Below are 23,206 nucleotides of genomic sequence, written 5' to 3'. Positions count from 1 at the left end.
GTGACTTTGTATATTTTTCTTCAAATCATTTCTCTTTATTCATTCTCGCATGAATTCAGTCGTTTGAGCCAGAGAACGTGCTCAATTTTGCTAAATAGCAGCGAGAATGGTGAATTCCGTATTACAATTTTATAAGTTCTGTTAGCCGTCCAATCGAACATCATACAGAATTCAATTTATACATTCTCTGGATCAACTACCGTATTCACCACGTTTGGCCCCGTGTGATTTTTTCTTGTTCCATAAATTGAATTTCCCACTCAGTGGTAGGCGTTTTCAATCGATGAAAGATATAAAACAAAATTCGCTGAAGGAGCTGGACATCCTTAGAAGTGCTTATGAAAAGTGTTTCGAGGAATGGAAAAGTCGTTGGCATAAGTATATTACATCTGGTTTGAAGGCGGCAAAATAAATTTTGATGAACAATTAAATATTTTGCGTTATACTTATTTACAATTTCTGGGCACCGTTTTGTATAATTGTGGCAAAGTCGCAAAATGCCAACTTGGATTAAATAAGCGCTCTGTGGAAATTTTGCAATAAGTCAGCTGGGTTTAATCGCTTTTTGTTTGAATATTTAATAAATTAATTGTAAACAACCAAGTAATCCAACATTATATGTAAATGTTCTTATATTTTCCATTTTACAACGAAAAAACCAAAACGCGAGCAGAGATTAAACAACTAATTACAATTTGCGAAAAAAAATATGACATAAAAATGGTACTACTAATTTTAAATCCATACCATTTGTAGTCAGCCCCTATTAGTTTATGATACAATATATCAGAAACTTAACTTTAAGAAAATTTTAGTTGATGTGTTATCTAACGGTTCTTATAACAGTTGTGAACAACAAAAAAATTTCTTAGGAATTTGTAAGAATTTATTAAAGGCCGCCTCAGGGCGGTCTTGCCTGTTAGAGGGTTAAGGTCTGACCAAGCAATGGCATTGAAAACATAAAGCGAACAAAATAACTATTTAAAAAGAGATAGATCTAAATGTTTCGAAACTGCTAAACATGCTTACGCATGGTCCAAGCGTGGTGAAGCTCAACAAATTGTCCCAAAGCCAGGATTGACGCCTCGAAAGGTTAGGCTGAGTGTTTGGTGGGATTGGAAAGGAATCATCCACTATGAGCTGCTCCAGCCTGGTTGAACGATTGAGTCTACATTTTACTGTCAACAACTGATGAGATTGTAGCAAGCAATCGAAAAAACAGCAAGAACTGATCAACAGAAGGGTGTTTGTGTTCCATCAGGACAACGCTAGACCATACACATTTTTGATGTTTCGGTAAAAACTGGGAGAGCTTGGCTGGGAAGCTTTGTTGCTACCACCAGATAGCCCTGACCTTGCATAATCGGACTACCATTTGCAGAACTACCTTAATGGAGTTACTTGTAGCAATTTTTCACCGAGAAACCAGACAAGTTTTACACTGTTGAAAGAGAAGGAAAATGTGACCGAAGATGAATTATATGAGCGCTTGGAGAGCACCTATGGGAGCTGCCACCGCCATAATGTCCAAATCGTGCTTGGTGATTGTTTGTAAAAAATTCTATAAATTTTTTTAAATAATTTTTGTTTAGAATTTTGGACATATTTTACTGTTTTACTATCAAAACGTACAGTCTATCAAGTAAGAGCGACGTCGTGTTAATTTATAAGAAAAAATATTTTATGAAACTTTCATATTTATTATACGAGTATATACATACATTGTACACATTACAAACAATGATGCAATTTGGTCAATAATATGTCCAGTCCCCACCGGCGTCGATAATTGCCTGGCATCTCCGAGGCTTGCTTTCTACTAATTTGACGGCGTATTCTAGTGACAAGGATCTCCAGATCCGACGAATTTCGAAAGATAACTGCTTCAAAGTGTATGTGCGTCTTCCACAAAGCTTCTGTTTAATATATGCCCACACATTTTCAATAGGGTTTGCATCGGGCGACTGCGATGGCCAATCCAATGTAACGATGCCAGATTGAGTTTTCCACTAAGTACAGAGCTTGCTGCGGTGTTTAGGATCGTTGTCCTCCTGCAGAATCCAATCTTCATTTTTTCTGATGAACCATCGTTTGGCAGAAAGCAGTAAAGCCTTTATGTAGATTTTTATCATTTTTTCGTCATTTAGGTTGTAAAGAGGTACAAAATGCCGAATCCCTGCTTTGAGAAGCAGCCCCAAATATGCACCTTTATTCCATGTTTCACTTTCATTAGTAAAAATGACATTTTCAAAATCTCTATCAATATTCTCATGCGCCCAAGCGAGTCGCTTTGTCACAAGTTTTTTAGTCAACAGAGGCTTCTTCATTGTGTTGCGCCATTTCAGATCATGAATGAAGAAGGGTTCGGATAGTTTCGTCGGATATATCTAAGCCTTTTGTCATTCGTAGCGCGACGTGTACTTAGCACTCATGGCGTTTAACGTGATTCTATTTCAATAAATCAACGACAACTGAACCTTTGTTGACAATGCATCAAGGACAAAGCTTCCTCTATCGGCTCGCGAAGGAATTAGAGCAAAATCTTTCATTAACTGTCGGTAAAGTCGATCACGCTCTTACTTGACAGTCTGTAAAAATGTAGTTCAAGCAAGGCAAAAATTATGTGATGTGTACGGAGAAGATGTGTTGACCGAACACCACTGCAAAAATTAGTTTACAAAATTACGTTCCCGCAATTTCGATATGCACTATGTTCTGGATAGACTCTTCAACCTCATGCGGATAAAATAAAGTGGTTGGTCGATGTAAATTGTTAAATAATAATTCGAGAGATCACTGCAAAATTAAATTTGCCTAACGCAAGCGTTCACGTTACACATTAAAAAACTATCGTATTTAAATAGCACTAAAAAACGAAATTACTTAGGTAACGACACATAAACATATTCGGTGTATTATATTAAGAGATTTTAGAATAATAAAAAACCTAATTATAATTATATACCTTCTTATGGTGTTTAAGGGAATATGTATATCCGTGGCTCTAATATATCCTGATGACGACTTTTCTGAACCAATTCGTATAAAAGTGACAGACTTTGGGGACAAGCATACATGATAGTTTCCTATAATTTTCCTTTCTTCTGCCAAGCTTTTCTTTTGTACTACCACTTGCCAAACATGATCTGAAAATAATGAATATTAAATATGTTAACTAAGCATTAAAATATGTAATTGTTTATAAACAATTTAACACAAGCCTCAGCCTTATTTACTACGCTTTGTGTGGTATCGCAAATATTTACCTATATTGAATACAACATAACCTAATATTACTACCGAGGAAAACTGCGTAACTATATAATGAATAACATTATACTTATCGAAACATTGTCGTATAATTTTAGTGAGATATCTTGCATTAAAATCGATATAAACTTAACCAAGGCGGACAACATTTAATATAGTATGGAGTATGTAAGAAAGATGTCAACCGCAGAGGTAAAATTTTACTATATTATGCATATTCTTTTATATTTAATGCTAAACCACATTGTGGTCCCGAAAAAATGTCCATTTATTTCGCTAAAATTTAAAATATTTACCTATATAACCTGTATTAACCCAGGTTAGGTTAGGTTAGGTTAGATGGCTGATCAAAGATCGCACGTGGACTGTACGTAGTCCTTTGTGATGCCATAGAAAAAGAACTCCCGTGTTCAGACTTCCAGATCGGCAAAGCGCTTGGTAGCCAATACAAATTTGCAAAGGCATTTAATATCTACACCCACCAGTTCGGTAGGATGTCTGAAGGTATGTGCCCCCAAATGTCTAAGTCTTAACCTCCCGAATGCGGGACAGTCAAGAAGGAAGTGCTGGCTAGTTTCTTCCGCATCTTCTTCTAAGCAGCTTCTGCACGCGGCATCCGATAAGATTCCAAGTCTTAAAGCATGTTTGCCAATAGGGCAATGGCCCGTCAAAAGCCCCACCACTAAGGAGAGGCTAGCTTTATTGAGGGCAAAGAGATCGTTGGATCTTCTGCGATCTATTCTTGGCCAGAATGCTCTTGCGACCGCGCAAGTACCAATGCTGGCCCAACGTTGACCAAGCATCCGCGTGGCCCAATTATCCAGTAGTAGGACACAAGAGGACACCGGAGCACCGACCCGTTCCCATTCTACCGATAGTGACTCTAGGGTGCCTTTCCTTGCTAGCTCATGAGCTTTGCAATTACCCGCTATTCCCCTGTGGCCAGGCACCCATACAAGTCTTATAGAAAATACTGTCGCCGCCAGGGACAGTGCCGCCAGACACTCCTCGACCAGCCCTGAACGCACTGTGAATGAGTTCAGGGCTAGTATCGCTGCTCTACTATCTGAGTGAATGGTCACCTCCCTGAATGTGGACACTCTCCGGAGTAGCAGATCTGCTGCTACCTTGATGGCTGCAACCTCAGCCTGGAAGACACTGCAGTAGTCGGGAAGTCTGAAACTAGAGCTGATGGAGAGCTCTCGACAGTAAACCCCTCCACCAACCTTTCCCCAAAGCTTTGACCCATCCGTAAAGAAGCTAACTGCCCCCCTCCTCCAGCGGCTTCTGCCCACCCATAGCTCCCTCTTAGGTATATGGGTAGAGAAGGAGCCGCGAGAGTTTGATATGGCGACTCCTTGATCCAGATGATCCGGGATGCAGTCAAAGCTTGTAAGGATGTCTGAGTGTTCAGAGACACGCTCCTTTAGGAACCCAGATTCCCTGAGCCTGATCGCCACTTTTGCGGCCATACACCTTCCGGCAATATCAACGGGCGTTATGTTCAAAATTGCATTAAGTGCCATAGTTGGGGTGGACCTTAATGCACCGCACATGCTGATGAGCGCAGCCCGTTGAGCGCTTTCGAGTTTCTTAGCAATTGTGGTCCTCTGTAAAGCCCTCCACCACATAAAGACTCCATAGAACATTATAGGCTTTACTATGGTGTCATAGAGCCAGAGGACCACCTTCGGTGAGAGGCCCCACCTTTTGCCGATAGCTCCTCTACAGCAGTATAAGGCAATCGATGCCTTTTTGGCTCTCTCCTCGATATTCGGCTTCCATGAAAGCTTCTTATCCAGGATGAGCCCTAGATACTTCACTGTATCTGCCGGTTGTAGGCAAATACCTCCCATTTGCGGCAACGGTGCCACTGGGATCTTATATCTTCTGCTGAATAAAACCATTTCTGTTTTATTCGGGTTTATGGCGAGTCCACTTCCGACCGCCCATTTAGTTACAACGCCGAGATATCCCTGCGTCAGCTCGTATACGGTGCTAAGGAATTTTCCTTTGACCATAAGTGCAACATCGTCTGCATAGGCAATCACTCGACAGCCCAGATCCTCTAGTTTCTTAAGAAGGTCGTTAACGACCAGGATCCATAAAAGGGGAGAAAGAATCCCGCCCTGAGGGGTTCCCCTGCTCACATTTCGCTGCGCGCGCGCGTTGCCCCATTCTGTTTCAACCACTCTGTCACACAGAAGACTGAAGATGAGGTGCTTGAGGTTCGATTCAACCCCAAGACCGTCTAGAGCAGTTATGACTGCCTCCGGCAAGACGTTGTTGAAAGCTCCCTCAATATCAAGGAAGGTCCCAACAGCGAAATCCTTAGCTTCAATAGCTTCCTCCAGCCACGACACTATAGTGTGCAGGGCAGTATCCACCGACCTGCCTTTACGATACGCATGTTGCGCTCCTGATAGGTAGTCTCTCGGAATGCGCCTCCTTAAATCCCAGTCCATCAATCTCTCCAAAGTTTTAAGTAGAAAAGAGGAGAGGCTTATGGTTCTGAAATCCTTGGCCGTGACGTGGGACCCCCTGCCGGCCTTCGGGATGAACGTAACTTTGACTCGTCTCCAGGCCCCCGGAATGTAACCTAATCTGATGCAGTTCGCATAGATCGGTAGCAACCAGCTGCATGACACCTTAACAGCCTGCTGCAGCTGCGCTGGTATAATGCCGTCCGGTCCCGGGGACTTGAACGGTTTGAACGAGTTAATCGCCCATGTCAAGTGTCGCTCATCCAGAAGGTCGGCAAAAGCCGTGTAGTCAGTGTGCAACTCTCCGAGAGATGTCTCTATAGGGGACGTGCTGCTAGGGAAGTGAGCATCGAGGAGCATCTGAAGTGTATCTTCACTGCTCAGGGCCCACCTCCCGTTTACGTCCTTGAGATAACCCAGAGGCACTGGGTTTTTAGCGAGAATGCGCCTGAATCTATAGGACTCGTGGCAGCCCTCCACTCTTTTGCAGAAATTTTTCCACGAGATCCTCTTGGCCTTCCTTAATTCGGACTTGTATATCGAAAGACCTGTTTTATACAGCGCCCAGTCGTCAAATAACCCACTCCTACGGGCCCCGTTAAATAAGCGCCTACAAGACGCCCTAATTTCCGAGAGCTCCATAGTCCACCATTGAGGTTTCCCTTTGCCCTTTGGGGTTTTCAGTGGACAGGAGCTCTCTAGTGCAGAAATGCACGCTGAGCTGAAGACTTCGACCCACTCGTCCACCACATCGGCGGTGCCCAGTGTGTTCACCCCCGGTACACGTGGAAGAGTTTGTCGAAGCCTCCTTCGGTAGCCTTCCCAGTCCGTGTTCCTAGGATTTCTAAAAGATTTCCTAGGCGGACCTTCTCCGACTAGACTAAAACCGATATACGGAATCGGAAAATGAGTGATCATCGAGGACCCTACAGTTTGAGATCAGCGAGGCAATCGCATGAGAGGCTAGGGTGAGGTCGAGAACCTCCTCCCTGCATGCGGTCACAAAAGTTGGAGAATTTCCCCTATTACAAATGCGAAGATTTTCGCTTACAATAAAATCAAAAAGCGACTCACCTCTATAGAGGTGTATTAACCCAAATTTATTCACAAATTAACAGATATATTCGGCATAAAGTCAACTGGTATAAAGTACTTAAATAATTATTCACGGATATATGTATGATATACTAATAAAGTAAGTAGAGTAATTTTCTTTCAAAAAAATTTTTGCATTTTCTGTTCCCCTATACCCTTAGAATTAATGTAGAAGCCCACTTTATCATTGGAAGGTTTCGAAAAAGTCCCAAAAATAATAACACCGCTCGGTCGAAGCGCTCGGAGTGCACACTTCAAACTCTAAGCGTGCTTTTCTCAAACGCACACTTTTTTAAACTAGCGGAACTACTCAACCGATTTGCTTAATTTTTTTAAATATTCACAAAACGCCTGACTATCATCCCTACTAGATTCATAAATTTTTATACTTTACTGACAATGTTATGACAAATTTTATTAAAAAAAAACATGGGGAAAATGAACAAAAAAAAAACGTTAATTTATCAAAATGTTTTCATGATTCTGTAGGGACGATAACCATTCACTTACTTTTTAAGAATAAATTGGGGTTTTGTGTTTCGGATGATCCAATATACCTCATGATATGTAAAAAAAAATCTATCGTAGAATAAAAATTTCCATAAAAGAATGTCAAAAAACAGGCCAGATTTCCCTATTGACCTCTCAAGGGGCTACCAGTGTGACACTTTCAAAAAAAAATATATAATATATATATTTTTAAAATATCTTTAAGTTTAATAAACAAAAATCTTAAAATATAGAAATTCAAATATTCAAATAAGATCAAAACAGTCAATCTCGTACATTATCTAAAAAAAAAATCAATGAAAATTGCTTAATTTTTCATGCGTCACACTGGTATAGCCCCTTAAGTCAACTGGAGGTTCTAAAATATTAAATGATAGGTATATGGGAGTAATACAGTATCGATTGAAGTATATTTATACTTCGGCCACATGTTCCACAGAAATTTAATATGTTATGCTTTCGGTTATGTTGGAAAGTACTAAAAGTACGTTACCACACGTGATGTGGCACCGCCTAATTTTGGATGAAATCTTATATCTGATCAGCTCGACAAATTACAGTCAAATTTGGTATATAACATTATTTCAATTACTTTATTTAACAGTAGCAAATTACAAATTTCCTATTAGACCAGGATAAAAAAATTTTAGGTAAAAAATCGAAGTAGAATGAAACCTATCGGAAACGAAAGATGAAAGAACGAACATTAAGGAAAAACAAGTAAGGAAGGCTAAGTCCGGGTACTACCGGAGTACATTTTATACTTTAATCAAACCGAAGGAAATATTTTAACGTCAACGGAATCTAAGCAATTTTATATACTAACCGATATATTACGTTTGTTGGAAAAACTAAAATCATTATGTGCAGTAGATGGAAGTTGACACACTAAAAATATTTTCCTGTGCTTCAATAAGGTATCTCACGTACAATCACCTATCATATGGAGTAATGTCTGCCGCATGTTTTCGCTAAATTTTATCACTTTTAGGCATAAAGATACACTGTTATATTAAGTCACCCGAAAATCTTTATATTAGGTAAATGGAGGCTCAGGGAAGAATTAAACCCATTTTTGATACATAGAGTAACTATCGGAGAAGGATTCTCTTTGAATTTCAATTTTATATCCCATTCATTGACCGATATGTTTGGTCAAAAGTCAACTATAGATGCAGGGGTTAATATATTCGGAGGCTTTTTTGTTTGGATTTTGGTCATAAGTATGCATACTTTAAAGGAATTATTAGTGTAAAATCATATCTCGTTATACTAATTACTTCTTGATTTGTGTACTGGAAAGTAAAAGAATTTTAAATTGTGATATACGGGAAGCAGGCGAGTTACATCCCATGCTAACCCAAGAACAACAGCAAACATAGAATGGTGTGAAGATAGTCTGGTATATAAGAAGAAGAGGAAGCACACCGATGTGGGACGACGTAAAGGAGGAACTCATCCGGAACTTCGGGGTAAAGGAGAGCTACAGGAGTCTGTACCACCAGGCAATCAACGTTAAGCACTACAATGTAAGTGAATATTTTGTAAAATTAAGGGATATTTTAGATAAAACTAATATTAAGGCGGGTATTGTCACTTGCGAAGCGAATGAAAATTTTGGCTAGTTTCTGGCGAATTGTAAGTTGTCTCTAACGAATTCGCCAGAAAATGGCGAACGAGTGGCGAAAATAAATTTCTGGTATTGCCACTGGCGAAAAAACGTCATTCGCTTCGCCATTAGTGTCAAAATTTGACGAATGTATTTTTTATTGGCTATTTGAAATGGAAAGGACGTAAGTAAATTTTGATCGTTATTTGAGCAATTGTAATTATTTAATTATATTTAACAAAACGATACTTCTGGAACAAAACGTACAACAACGCAACAATTCCAAAAATTGGTTGCGTTAATGGAAAATAATCCGGACGTCTCCAGAGGAATGGGGAATTTTGGATCGACGAAGAAAAGCAGGGCACAGCAATGGGACCTGTTCGCTGCAGAACTCAATGCCATTGGTCCACCATTGCGAAACGGACGCGAGTGGAATAAGGTAAAAATTTAATTAATTTGTTTGGTTGAAGTTACTTATGTGTAGCATTTAGGTTTGGTTAGATTATAAACTGAAACTAAAAAAAAAAAAATAGCGACAAAACGACGCGAAACTGTTGCCACAGGAGGAGGACCTTATGCTCAGCAAAGTTTATCTCCATTAGAGCAAAGTGTAGATGAGCTTCTTCACCTTCAGGCGGCTGTAAATCCTACAGGCTTAGCATATGGCTCTAATGAAGTAGAAACTGCGGCAAATAATAGTGAAATTCAGCCAGAAGAGCGCACGACCGAGGAAACACAACGAGCCATGGATTTGGCATCGTAATCGTCAAGCAGCCGTCCTAGAATGACAGTAGAGGAACGTGAAGTCATTCGGATGAAAGCGTTGGAAAAGCAAGCCGAAGTTCAAGACATCCTTTCCAACAAAATTGCAAAAATGGAAAAAAAGTAGATGAAATTGCAAGGTATGCAAGAAAAACATATGAACTGAAACAGGAAGAAATTAAATTAATGAAAATGAAAGAAGAAAGGAAGAAGGAAGAACATTTAGAGAAAAAAAAAGACATAAAGAAAAGATGTAAATAAAACTACAAATTTTAAAATTAAAAATGCAAAAAAAATAGGGTGCTTGTAAATAGATTGAATTTAGTTTATAGTCTATTTCATAAGAATGTGATGATTTTTTTTTTATTTCATATTTTAACCATGTGATGAATTTATTTTTACTTTATTATTGTAAGTGACGGAATTGAATCTGTGATTTTTTTAATTTAATTTAAAAGCATGTAGTTTTTGTAATTTTTATATATTTATTATCTATGTAATATTAAATTTCAAAGTATTGAATAAAATAAAAGAATACAATACACACTGAAGTCGGTATAGTTTCATTTACATCAAAGCATCAGCAATTTGTCTTCTGCGGCGCTCTCCTGGTGAACCATTGCCATTTTTATTAATTCGTTCCAATGGTACAACGGCATCAAAAAAGGTTTCAGCCTCCTCCGGATCACCGATTCTAAATTTTTTACAAATGTTGTGCAAGGCGCAGCATATATTAATAACGGATGTTACTTTAGCAGGATCGTAGCGCATTTTTCCATCACTCAGAAGACATCTGAAACGGCATTTCAAAACTCCAATCGTACGTTCAACAACATTTCTCGCTTTCGCGTGCTTCTTATTAAAAATTGACTCCCTAGTTCCAGAATCTGCATGACGGAAAGGTGTTAATAAATAAGGGCTTAGTGGGTATCCGGAGTCACCTGCAAATGTATTATTGTTTTCAATATTCATATGTCAAGATTAAACTTGCGCAGTAGTCAAATATTGCGAATACCTAAATAAATAGAGCGCTGCCTCTAAACATGCCTTTAGAGAACTATTGTTCCATACGAACGAATCGTGTGTAGAACCAGCATATCTATCATCCACAAAACGGATATTCATATCATGATCACAAGCCTGTAATAAAAATATAACAAAATTTTTATGCCAATTTTACTGTATTAAATTCATAAAAACTCACAATCATTGCATTTATGGTAAAAAATCCTTTTCTGTTTAGATAGAGGTGTTTGTTTGTGGTAGGAGCATAAATCGCAATATGGGTTCCATCGATGCAGCCTATTACATTTGGTATTCCCGATCTTGAATAAAATTTGCTCCTTGCCTGCTGCTTTTCTTCTTCACTCATATCTACGCTTATACTTATACTACGACAAATTTCATTTTCCAAAATGGGTATGATCTCTTTTAAAATAAGGGAAACTGTTGGTTGAGCAAGTCCCAACTGAAATTCATTCCCTATAGCTTGTTGGTAACTGCCATGTGCAAAAAATCTGAGTGCGGCACACAATTTTAACATCGGCGTTATGGAAGACGACATCCGACAATGAAATTTGTCTTTGATTTTATCCAGCACATACATAAATGCGTCTTTGTTCAAGCGGAAATTCGCAACGAATCTACAAATACGTGTACATTGAACAAAAACTTCTTATTATTCATTATATGTAATTGAACTGGATACATACACTGTGTTAGGTAGCTCTGTAGGATTAGAATTATCTCTAATAAAACGGCGCTGTCGAAGAAGATTAGTTCGCGTTTCCACATCGTAATTATCTTCAAAATACAGATCCGCGTTATTAAACATATTTTCGAATTTCTGTTGATATAATAAAAAAATTTGTAAGTACAAATGACACAAATGTCAAATTCGGATGAACGCGCTACTTTTTTCATGAATGGCAACGACGTATTTTAGCGAATACGTTCATTCGCCATTCACAATGCAAATTTGGGGTATGTTCGCCAAAGCGTTCGCTTCGCCAAATAAATTCGCTTCGCCAAATAAATTCGCTTCGCAAGTGACAATACTCGCCTAAGTACGAATTTGATAGTGAGAAACCCATAGCCTTTTCACCAGAAGCCAACGAGGCATTTTTTCTAAAAACCTTCTTAAACGGAATTAGTCCTCATTTGTCCTCCATAATTTTGAGTGGGGATATTAGAAAACTAAGGGAAGCTTTTTATTGCTTAGAGGATACTGGATTAATCCAGCAAAATAAAAATAAATATAGTAACTATGGGCGTTATTACCCCTAGCGTTATTACCCCTCACAAAATAATTACGATTCAAACAATAGGGTACATGCTAGTAATCCTCAGCCTTCTTTTCCAACACAACAACGTTTTTGGGGAAATAATAGTAGAATGAATAATAATAATAACCCACAACAAGCATCACGAAATAGCTATTCACAACAGAGTAGGAATAGCAATAGAAGTCAAAGGCCTGTGCCCATGGAAGTAGACCATATGGATTACAATCAGGGCGAAAATTTTCGGTCGCCAGCCCGGGGGAGGAGCTACCAATAGTAGAACTAACTATAGGTAGAAATAGATTGAAGTGTTTAATCGACACCGGTTCAACAACTTCAGTTTTAAATAGTAAAGTAGATTTAGGATTTAGGAAAAATAAATTATAAAATCCCATTAAATTAAAAACAATGAGTGGTGAATTTTTCATTACTGAAGAAGTGAAAACTCCCTTGCCTACGGAATTCAATAGTGAAAACTTCGTGCATTTAACACCATTTTTTAATAGAAAATTCGACTGCTTAATGGGGCAGAATATTTTGAGAGCATTAAATGCAATAATTAATTTTGAAAAAAAATTACATTTATATTAATGGCAATAAAATTCAATTTTTAAATCCATGCCTGTTTGTTAAGGAAGAAATTCATTCAATTGAACCCATTGAGAAATACTTTTCAATCCTAGTACACAAGGAGGAGATATCAAATACACAAGGAGGAGATAACCAAACAAATTAAAGAAATGCTGGACCAGGGAATAATTAAAGAAAGCTGCTCCCCATACAATTCACCACTTTGGATTGTCCCAAGGAAAATGGATAATTCTGGTAAACAGAAATGGAGAATAGTAATAGATTACAGGGCTCTAAATGAAATAACTATATCTGATAAATTCCCAATTCCAAATACAGATAGCATATCTGGAAAATTAGGTCAAGCAACGTATTTTACGACAATTGATCTAACCAAAGGTTTCCATCAAATTCTTATAAAAGAATGTGATAGGAAAAAAACTGCATTTTCTACACCGTTAGGTCATTATGAATTCATAAGAACGCCCTTTGGTCTAAAGAACGGCCCAGCCACTTCCCAAAGATTAATGAACTCTGTCTTAAGAGAATACATTAATAAAATATGCGTTGTTTATTTAGATGACATTCTCATATTTAGTTCCTCTCTTCAAGAACACAAGGAAAGTATAGAAAAAGTTTTTTAAAAAATTAAGAGAACACTGTTTAAAAATTCTGAAAACTTCTCAACCTTTTTTGAGAACTTTAGTAAATTAATTGGGATGCGCGATTCGTTGTGAACGTGCGAAATTGCCTGTGCCTTTGCGATTTTTAAAAAATGCCGATAAAAAGGACGACCGTTCTCGATTCTGGTTATTATACGAGAGTTGTCCGATAAATAACCGACCTAACCATGATGCACGCGACTTTTTCAAAATTTTTTTTTTTTATTTTTCTACATAGTCTCCTTGTAACTCCACACACTTCTCCCAGCGATGCTCCCATCTCTGCAACCCTTCCAAATAGTACTTGGCGTCTTTGTCTGCAAAATACGAGTTCACGAAAGAGATTGCCTCCTCATTTGACGAAAATCTCTGACCGCCGAGCGCAGTTTTAAGTTGAGGAAACACAAACAAGTCGCTTGGTGCTAGATCCGGTGAATAAGGTGGATGGTCAAGCAGTTCGAACCGCAATTCGTGGATTTTCGCCATGGCGACTGTTGAGGTGTGAGATGGTGCGTTGTCTTGGTGGAACAAGACTTTCTTTTTTTGCAAATGTGGTCGATTTTTCGAAATTTCTTCCTTTAGCTTGTCCAATAATGATGCGTAGTATGCTCCTGTTACAGTTTTTCCTTTTTCAAGATAGTCGATAAAAATAATTCCATGGCTGTCCCAAAAAACACTCGCCATCACTTTCCCAGCCGAATACACAGCTTTAGGTTTTTTTTGGGGCTGGTTCCCCCTTTTCAGTCCACTGTTTAGATTGAATTTTTGTTTCGGGTGTATAATGATGAATCCAAGTTTCGTCTACAGTTATCAATCGGCGCCAAAACTCGGTCTTATTGCCTCTAAACTGAGCCAACAGAGCGCTGAAAATGTTCATGCGCGCACGTTTGTGGTCTAGCGTAAGCAAACGCGGCACCCAACGCGCGGACAGCTTTCTCATGCCCAAATCTTGGTTTAATACGTGACAAACAGTTTCTTTTGACATCTTCATAATCTCAGCTATTTCCCTAACTTTAATCCGGCGGTCGTCTAGTACCAATTGATGAACTTTAGCGATGTTATCGTTAGTGGTTACAGGTTTTGGACGCCCAGGACGTTCATCATCTTCCAAGCTCCAAGCGACCACGTTTAAATTCAGTTGCCCAAAATTTTACGGTGGTAAACGATGGTGCGGAGTCACCATACACAGGGTCCAACTCATCTTTGATTTGTGAAGGCGTATTGCCTTTCAAAAATAAAAATTTAATTACAGCTCGATATTCAATTTTTTCCATTTTGGGAAAATCACCGAAATAGACTCACAAAAACGACTGTCAACAGATAATTGCGCAAGATAAATTTCTGAAATTTTGGCGAGTAGCTATTATAATATGCACAATTTGAAGTAGAAACTTTTTTTTCAGATGTGCCGCTAGCTTCACTTTGAGGTCGGTTATTTATCGGACAGCCCTCGTACAAGTGAATTCTTTATTAAACGGATTTCATGGCTTAGCTTAAAAATTAACCTAACGGCTTAATCTAGTGGTAAGTATGTTCATATAAGAGAGGGGTAAGTATAGGTAGACATAATTCAGCAATCTTACAATCCACGGTAATAGAGTCTTCTAATACATTGGTAATAGATGTTTTCTTTTTTGTTATTATAAAAATGGTAAGTATTTACATGATATAAAAAACAACAATAATAATAATATTCATAGATTCTTTAATTAATTTTACAAATTTCTTTTTAAATTTTAGACGTATAAAGTCGCTTGACGCAACACCGGCCACCTTGACAGGATCATGATCTTTCAACTTCGATAGGCAGCAGGGCTAGCTTGTGAATAGAGCGCTTAATGATGCCTGCCTTGGTTGCCACGTCTGCCACTCGCACCTTTCCGTCTCGTCCTTCTACGGTTGCGGCGATTCGCCCTAGTGCCCACTGCTGCGATGGCGTGTTGTCTTCGTGGACGAGGATGAGATCGCCGAGCTGCAGGTTGCGTTTCGGGTGCAGCCATTTGTTGCGCTCCTGAAGACTGGTAATGTACGTTTTGGACCATTGTACGTTTTGGACCACAGCAAACAAGTTCCCATCTCTCGCAATAGCGAATTGGGTCCGTTGACACTTGTGCCGGTGGTAAGGCTCGGAGGGAGCACCCTATTAGCAGGTGTGCTGGAGTCAATGCTTCGCCGTCGTTGGGATCCTGGCTCAATGGTGCGAGGGGCCGCGAGTTGAGGATGGCCTCCACTTCGGCCAGCAGTGTTTCTAGCTCTTCGGCGGTGAGCAGCACGTTGCCCATTCCGCGCACGGCGAGGTGTTTGGTGGACTTCACTGCCGCCTCCCATAACCCGCCGAAGTGCGGCGCCCTCAGTGGTATAAAGGCGAATTTGAACCCTTCTTCGGCGGCTAATTTCATTACTTCCGGAGACTGGGACAGAAACGCCTCTTTGAGTTCGCGCAACTTGCGATCGGCGCCGACGAAGTTGGTTGCGTTGTCGCTGTATATCGTCTGTGGCATCCTTCGGCGACCAATGAACCTTTTTAGGGCGAGAATAAAGGAATTAGTTGATAAGTCAGATACTAATTCTAAGTTTACTGCCTTAGACGTGAAACAAACGAAAACTGCGATATAGGTTTTTACGGTGGTCGACCGCGTATTTTTAATGTAGTATAAATTGGACCACAAAAATCTACGCCACATATAAGAAAGGGTCGTAGCGCTCGAAGCCTTTGAACTGGCAAGTTTCCCATTATTTGGCTTTGCCACTTCAGCTTATAATGAAAGCAGTGTGTACAGTTTCTTACGGTTCTACTGCATGCTTCCCTTGCATTGATCAGCCATATGCGATCTCGAAGAAGCGCAACCAACGCTTTTGCCCCTACGTGGTGATTTCGAAAGTGCAGAAACCGTAAATAATTAATAACGAAGTGCGAATTCTTATTTAGTAATAATGGGAATTTGGCATCGTATGGGAGAGGTGCTTTTAAAAGGCGACCTCCTACTCGGATTAATTTGAATGAAAGCGACATATTCGAGTACTCATGCAAAAACGGATTCAATTTTTGCAAGTTTGCGGTGGCGTGGTGCCTTTCGTGAGTTTTTGGATTTCATTCGCAAATTCCGAATGTTGAATCAATTTTTAAAAAACTCAAGTGTAATTCCTCATATGTCAGGTCCCTTCCGTCCGTAGGTATTTTTGGTCGTCTAATCCACCGTAATAGATAGGCAACCACACGAAGCAATTTTTGATGAGAAGAGAATTTTTCGATAAGGTTCAATAGTGAATTCTCTTTCATATTTATGGCTAGTGTGAAAGTATTTTTCTTCTTATCTAATGCTTCATCGTCTGGGGAGAGCTGGAAGTGAGTGTTAATTGGCCATAAAGCGGGGTCTTCTAGGAGGAACTGTGGACCGCCAAACCATATTGAATTATTCAATTCATCCACGTTGCAACCCCGAGACACTTGACCCGCAGGATTTTGTTTTGTTGGCACATGTCGCCAATTTATATTGTCAGTCAATTCTTGGATTTCAGACAATCTATTTGCAACAAAGGTTTGTAATGACGATGGATGAGTTTTTACCCAATGCAATACGATTTCAGAGTCTGTCCAAAATATAATTTTTTCAAATTGTCGATTCAACATTGGCGCAATTCGTGACCATAATTTGGCAAGATGTGCTGCCGAGAGCTCGAGACGCGGAAGAGACTTGGTCTTCAGCGGAGCCACTCTAGATTTTGCAGTAAGCAGCATACATTTGACACCACTAGCAGATTGGCTTCGTATATATATGCAGCATCCGTACGCTCTTGTTGAAGCGTCGGAGAAGCCATGTATCAGACAGATAGCACTCGACTCTAGATTTACGTATCGAGGAATGCTAATTGATGACAGCTGCAGTAGGTTGGCTTTGAAATTCTGCCAGCTAGTATCAAGGCGCAATGGAATCGACTCATCTCAATCCAGTTTTTGGATCCAAAGCTCTTGCAATAAGATTTTTGCTTTGGTAACTAGTGGGGCTAATAATCCAAGAGGATCGAAAAGGCGAGCAGAGACTGATAGTATGTTTCGTTTAGTAGCTCGCAGATCATGAAAATTGGCATCCAAAACAAATCGAAACACATCCTCCAATGGATTCCTAGTGTTTTAGTTGAGTTTTTGTCACTGAAGCTTAATGACTTTTCAGTACAATTAATGTCGAAAAATTTAGGGTGGTTTGAAAACCACTTCGTTAAGGTGAATCCGGCCGAGTTTAATATTTTAATTACTTCACTTCTTATAAGATCTAGAGACTCAAAATTGTCAGATCCTGTTAACAAGTCATCAACGTAAAAGTCTCTTTTAATGGCCAATGAACCGAGTGGGTATTTAGTTGTATTAGCATCGCTGAGCATTTGTAAACACCGAGTTGCAAGAAACGGTGCAGGCGCAGTGCCGTAAGTGACGGTGTTAAGTCGAAAACTCTGAATTGTCTCTGAAGGATGCTCTCTCCACACAATGAGCTGACAGTTTCTGTCTTCTTCATGTATGATTATTTGGCGGTACATTTTAGTAATGTCTGCCGTTAAAGCGTACTTATGTGAACGAAAACGAAGAAGAGTTGAGTACAATTCTTCTTGGATGGTTGGGCCTACCATCAAAAGTTCATTTAATGAAATTTGAGAAGAAGTACGACTCGTCGCATCAAAGACAACTCGTAATTTTGTTGTTGTGCTTTCGGGCCTCAAAACACACTGATGCGGAATGAAATAGTGTGGTTCACTCGGGATCTTATTATTTGTTGGGCTCATGTGACCCAGCGCTTTATACTCATTCATGAAGTCCAGATACATTTTACGAAGTTCTGGATCTTTCAATGTTTTCCTCTCCAGGGCCTGAAACCGCCGAACTGCGATTTTATAGGAGTGACAGAGTAACTTACGGTCAGCTTTAAAGGGCATTCTGACTTGAAGCCTTCCTGAAGGTAATACTTCAGTTGTTTTGACGAAAAATTGTTCACACTCATTTTGTTCAGGTGTGAATTTGTCGCCAATTGTTTCTGAAGGAAGTTCCTTCAGAGCCCAGAATTTTTGGACTACTGAATCTATTGACGTTAAGTCTTCTTCAGTTTGGCATAATGTGCTATTTACTTCGGGAGGAGGACTAAGACTGCTGACATATTTGCCAGAAACAACCCATCCCAAAAGAGTTTTCTGTAGCGTTGGTTGATTAGGGCTACTTTTAATTTGACCAACCGCTAACAAACCGAAAAAAGTTTCTGCCCCTAATAACATATCGATCTTTTGAGATTTTTGGAATTCTGGATCCGCCAATTTAATATTGTGCGGAAATTTTCAACCATTAATATTAATGGTATGGTCTGGATGATTAGCCGAAATACATCGCATAATCCAGAACTCCGCCGAAAATTCATAATTATTTACGCGCGACTTAACAAATGCGCTTAATTTGGCCCCGACTTTTGTACTTAAATTTCCAATCCCTATTATATTTAATGTCCTGTTTTGCCGTCGAATCCGCAGTTTTTGGGCCACTCAAATCTCTGTTGAACAGAGAGAGTTTTAAAAGTGGGGCAAGCTGTTTAGTAGTGGTCCTTCGATTTACACTGCTGGCATGTCGACTGCTTTGTATTCGCTGCAACTAAAGCGGACTTATAGCGGGATTCTGTAACCAGTCTCTAGTCTCTATTTGAGACATTTTGAGACAAAGTCTCAATTTGAGACTAGTTACTATTCACTAAACAGTCTCTAGCGTTAGTCTCAAAATGTTGAGACCTGGTAGTTAGCAGGTCACAAAACTAAAAAGAGCTCTTGTCTGCCATTTTGAATATACTGAATAGAGATCATCATAGATATTAATCGATTGTCGTTTCTTTATATTTTGTAAGAAACTCAAACACGAAAATATGAAAAATAAATCAATTTTACATAAATTTCGTAAATATTATGAAACAAAGTCAACATATATTTTTATTTTTATTGATAATTATGTTTTTTGACTATGCTATAGGAAATTTAATATTTGTTATCGACATATTTATTTTCATTCAAGTGTAAAAACATCTCTGAATAATGAAATGTAATAGATTTTGAGACTGTCACTTACAGAATAGCAAAATTATCTCAAGTCTCAAAAATTGTCTCTAACTCAAAATCTCAAATTTAGAGACTTGAGACTGTCTCACGTTACAGAATCGCACGGTTAGTTCCATTAATGTGAGGCTTCCACAATGGTAACTTGTCGTAATCCAGCTGTTCTTCCCACTTTGATCGGGTGGCAGAGTCAACTTTTGTCATGACTATGTGAATAATTATCGCATTTGTGATTTGTTTTTCATCGCCCAGCGATAGCAATGAGTCATATACAGCCGACACTTCATCAATCATCGCGCGCAATGAAGGGGCTGATGGCTTAGGGATAGTTGGCAGCTGAAAAAGTTTTGAAATCGTATTAAAAAAAATCAAACATTTATTGTCATAAACCTTTTTGAGACTTGCCAACGCCTTCGGATAGTTTTCATCCGACATTTGAAACGCTTTTACCGTGCCCAGAGCCTCTCCAGATAGACAATTAACCAGATGGTTAAATTTTTCAATATCTGGGATGTTTGGATCATTGTGAACCAAACTCTCAAACAAACTCATGAAATTTTTAAATTCCGAATATTCTCCCTTGAATTTCGGCAAATTCATTTTTGGGAGCCTTGAGCTGTGAGACGTTACGAATGATGTTTCAGCAATAGATGTTCTATTTTTGGCCAAAATTGTTTTAATTATAGATTTTGTTTTTACAATTATGTCCTCTAACTCCCCTCGGGCCATATCGTCTTCATCAATCTCTTCGATTTTAGACTGACATTTCATCAATTTCTCACTATGTGAGTTTAGTATATCAAGACGACATTCCAATTCGATTGGATCTAATGACATAGTCTTTTCTAGAAGACCCGTTTTTATTCGCAAAATGCTACTTTTCGCCACCGTCCTTTGACGCTTTAATGACTTTAAGTCGATCAACTCCTTACTTGGAGAGAGGTTGGCGATAGTTGGCTTTGGCTTGCTCATTTTTGCTTGTTTAAATTAAATTTCCGAAGAAAAAAGACTAAAGGTTGGCAACAGATATACTAAGAATCGACAGAAAAACGAAAAATATATAAATATATATAGATTCCCAAATATACGAAAGCCAAACCAAGAGCAATAAAGGTTGGCAACAAATATATTTGGAATCGGTTGCGAAAACGAGAAAAAATAGTATCGATTATCAGGTATACGAAAGCCAAACCGATGAGGTATGCAAAAATGAGCAATAGCACAGTTGAACGTTCTTGAGACATTTTTCCAAAGAACCGGATTGTAAAACTTTATTTCGTTTAAAAATCTTTGACTGCAATATATAAAAGTGTCGCATCTTAATATTCAATTAAAATTGCTTCCGCAAATCCCACAATCCCCCTTTCACTCAGATGCATAGATGCACAAATGCACATGTATGTATATATACGTGTTTGAGTATTATGATAATATAAATATATACGTATGTGATAATGAAAAGAGGGAGAGCAAAAAACTGAAAGTGTGCACTTGCTCTTTGTTTTGTTTTTAATTTTCGTACTTGTCTTTTTCTTTGATTCGCACTACTTTCAGTGATTCGCACTCGTTACCTGTTGTGAATGCGTCGGCGGTTTGCCTGCGTTCACTTCCCTTTTGCAAACGATGCAATTGCAGCTCATTCCCACGAAGTGTCAGCAGCAGTGGATGTACCGTCGATGTAAAAGTTGACGGAGCAGCGGAGCGAATGTTAGCGTTGATGGTGATGACGATATTGACGCAGACCCGTGAGGAATCAGTATAATGTTCTTTACTTTGTTGCACCGAACGGCAATTTCGGTTTTTTTTTTACTTTGTTGTACCAAACGGCAATTTTGGATTTTTTTTTTTAGCACTTTGAGTCAACGGAACTAGCGGCACTTCCTTCGGTTTTATTGATTTTACTGCACTTTCTAGCGATATAAATGTATTTTAAGCCTTGACTTTATTTGCGCGCTCCACTGTAGTTATCCGTTTAATCGAATTGTCGTTTCTCACGCACTTTTCTCTTTCTGCTTTTTCGGCTTTGTATCTGTATGTATGATGTATATACATATGTATATATGTATATACAGATATTATATATATATTTTTCTCTTTTTTTTTACACTGATGGGTAAGTATGTGTGGTATGTGTTACTTTTTTTTTAATTTTAGATACTTGAACGTATGTATGTATGTATGTATGCTCCGAATTTATTTTAACTTATGTATATTAACACGTATTCCGTTTGTCTTGTTTTCAGATTTATTATTTTCTTATTCTTTTTTCACATCCACTTTCACTTCACCACCAACCGAACAACGAGATAATGCACAGTCAATTACGAAAAGTTATTATTATTATTTTTTTGTTAATATTTGCTAGAGTTTGATGCACAGTTTCACTATAATCCACGCACTATTGTCCCTGCTCGGGCGCCATGAAAATTTCTTAAGCTTTTTTGAGAACTTTAATAAATTAATTGGGATGTGCGATTCGTTGTGAACGTGCGAAATTGCCTGTGCCTTTGCGATTTTTAAAAAATGCCGATAAAAAGGACGAACATTCCTAAAGTAAACTTTCATGACAACTATAGATAAATTCTCAAAATTTGCAATGGCATTACCTTTGGAAAACAGAAATAGTTTGACTCTTGTTGAAAAACTTAGACAATATGTTTCTATTAAAGGAAAGCCAAGAAAAATTATAGCTGATAATGAATTTAATAACGTTAATGTTAGGGATTTTTTTAACATAGAAAATATAGAGGTTCATTTTACCAAGCCAAATAGTCATACAGGGAATTCGGATATAGAACGTTTTCATTATACTTCTTCTTCTTCTTAATTGGCGTAGACACCGCTTACGCGATTATAGCCGAGTTAACAACCGCGCGCCAGTCGTTTCTTCTTTTCGCTACGTGGCGCCAATTGGATATTCCAAGCGAAGCCAGGTCCTTCTCCACTTGGTCCTTCGAACGGAGTGGAGGTCTTCCTCTTCCTCTGCTTCCCCCGGCGGGTACTGCGTCGAATACTTTCAGAGCTGGAGTGTTTTCATCCATCCGGACAACATGACCTAGCCAGCGTAGCCGCTGTCTTTTAATTCGCTGAACTATGTCAATGTCGTCGTATATCTCGTACAGCTCATCGTTCCATCGAATGCGATATTCGCCGTGGCCAACGCGCAAAGGACCATAAATCTTTCGCAGAATTTTTCTCTCGAAAACTCGCAACGTCGACTCATCCGCTGTTGACATCGTCCAAGCCTCTGCACCATATAGCAGGACGGGAATTATGAGAGACTTATAGAGTTTGGTTTTTGTCTGTCGAGAGAGGACTTTGCTTCTCAATTGCCTACTCAGTCCGAAGTAGCACCTGTTGGCAAGAGTTATCCTGCGTTGGATTTCTAGGCTGACATTGTTGGTGGTGTTTACGCTGGTTCCAAGATAGACGAAATTATCTACAACTTCAAAGTTATGACTGTCAACAGTGACGTGAGTGCCAAGTCGCGAGTGCAACGACTGTTTGTTTGATGACAGGAGATATTTCGTCTTGCCCTCGTTCACTGCCAGACCCATTTGCGTTGCTTCCTTGTTCAGTCTGGAGAAAGCAGAACTAACGGCGCGGGTGTTGAGACCGATGATATCAATATCATCGGCATACGCCAGCAGCTGTACACTCTTATAGAAGATTGTACCTGCTCGATTAAGTTCTGCAGCTCGAACTATTTTCTCCAGCAGCAGATTGAAAAAGTCGCACGATAGGGAGTCGCCTTGTCTGAAACCTCGTTTGGTATCGAACGGCTCGGAGAGGTTCATCCCGATCCTGACGGAGCTTCTGGTGCCGCTCAACGTCAGTTTACACAGCCGTATCAGTTTTGCGGGGATACCAAATTCAGACATC

The 23,206-nt window shown here is 39.1% G+C and overlaps 1 protein-coding gene across 8 annotated transcripts in view; it reads right to left on the bottom strand.

The window, feature by feature from the left end:
* Irs1 (insulin receptor substrate 1) overlaps positions 1-23,206 on the bottom strand; it is a 276,196-nt gene that overhangs the window by 181,450 nt on the left and 71,540 nt on the right. For all 8 annotated transcript variants that reach the window (XM_049446911.1, NM_001319782.1, XM_049447242.1 and 5 more), the window contains 1 exon segment: positions 2,966-3,146. In XM_049446911.1, the coding sequence (XP_049302868.1) occupies positions 2,966-3,146 (181 nt within the window).

This window comes from Bactrocera dorsalis, chromosome 1 (assembly GCF_023373825.1).
Source record: "Bactrocera dorsalis isolate Fly_Bdor chromosome 1, ASM2337382v1, whole genome shotgun sequence".
Classification (NCBI taxonomy): Eukaryota; Metazoa; Arthropoda; class Insecta; order Diptera; family Tephritidae; genus Bactrocera; species Bactrocera dorsalis.
This window is presented reverse-complemented; position numbering and strand designations above follow the sequence as displayed.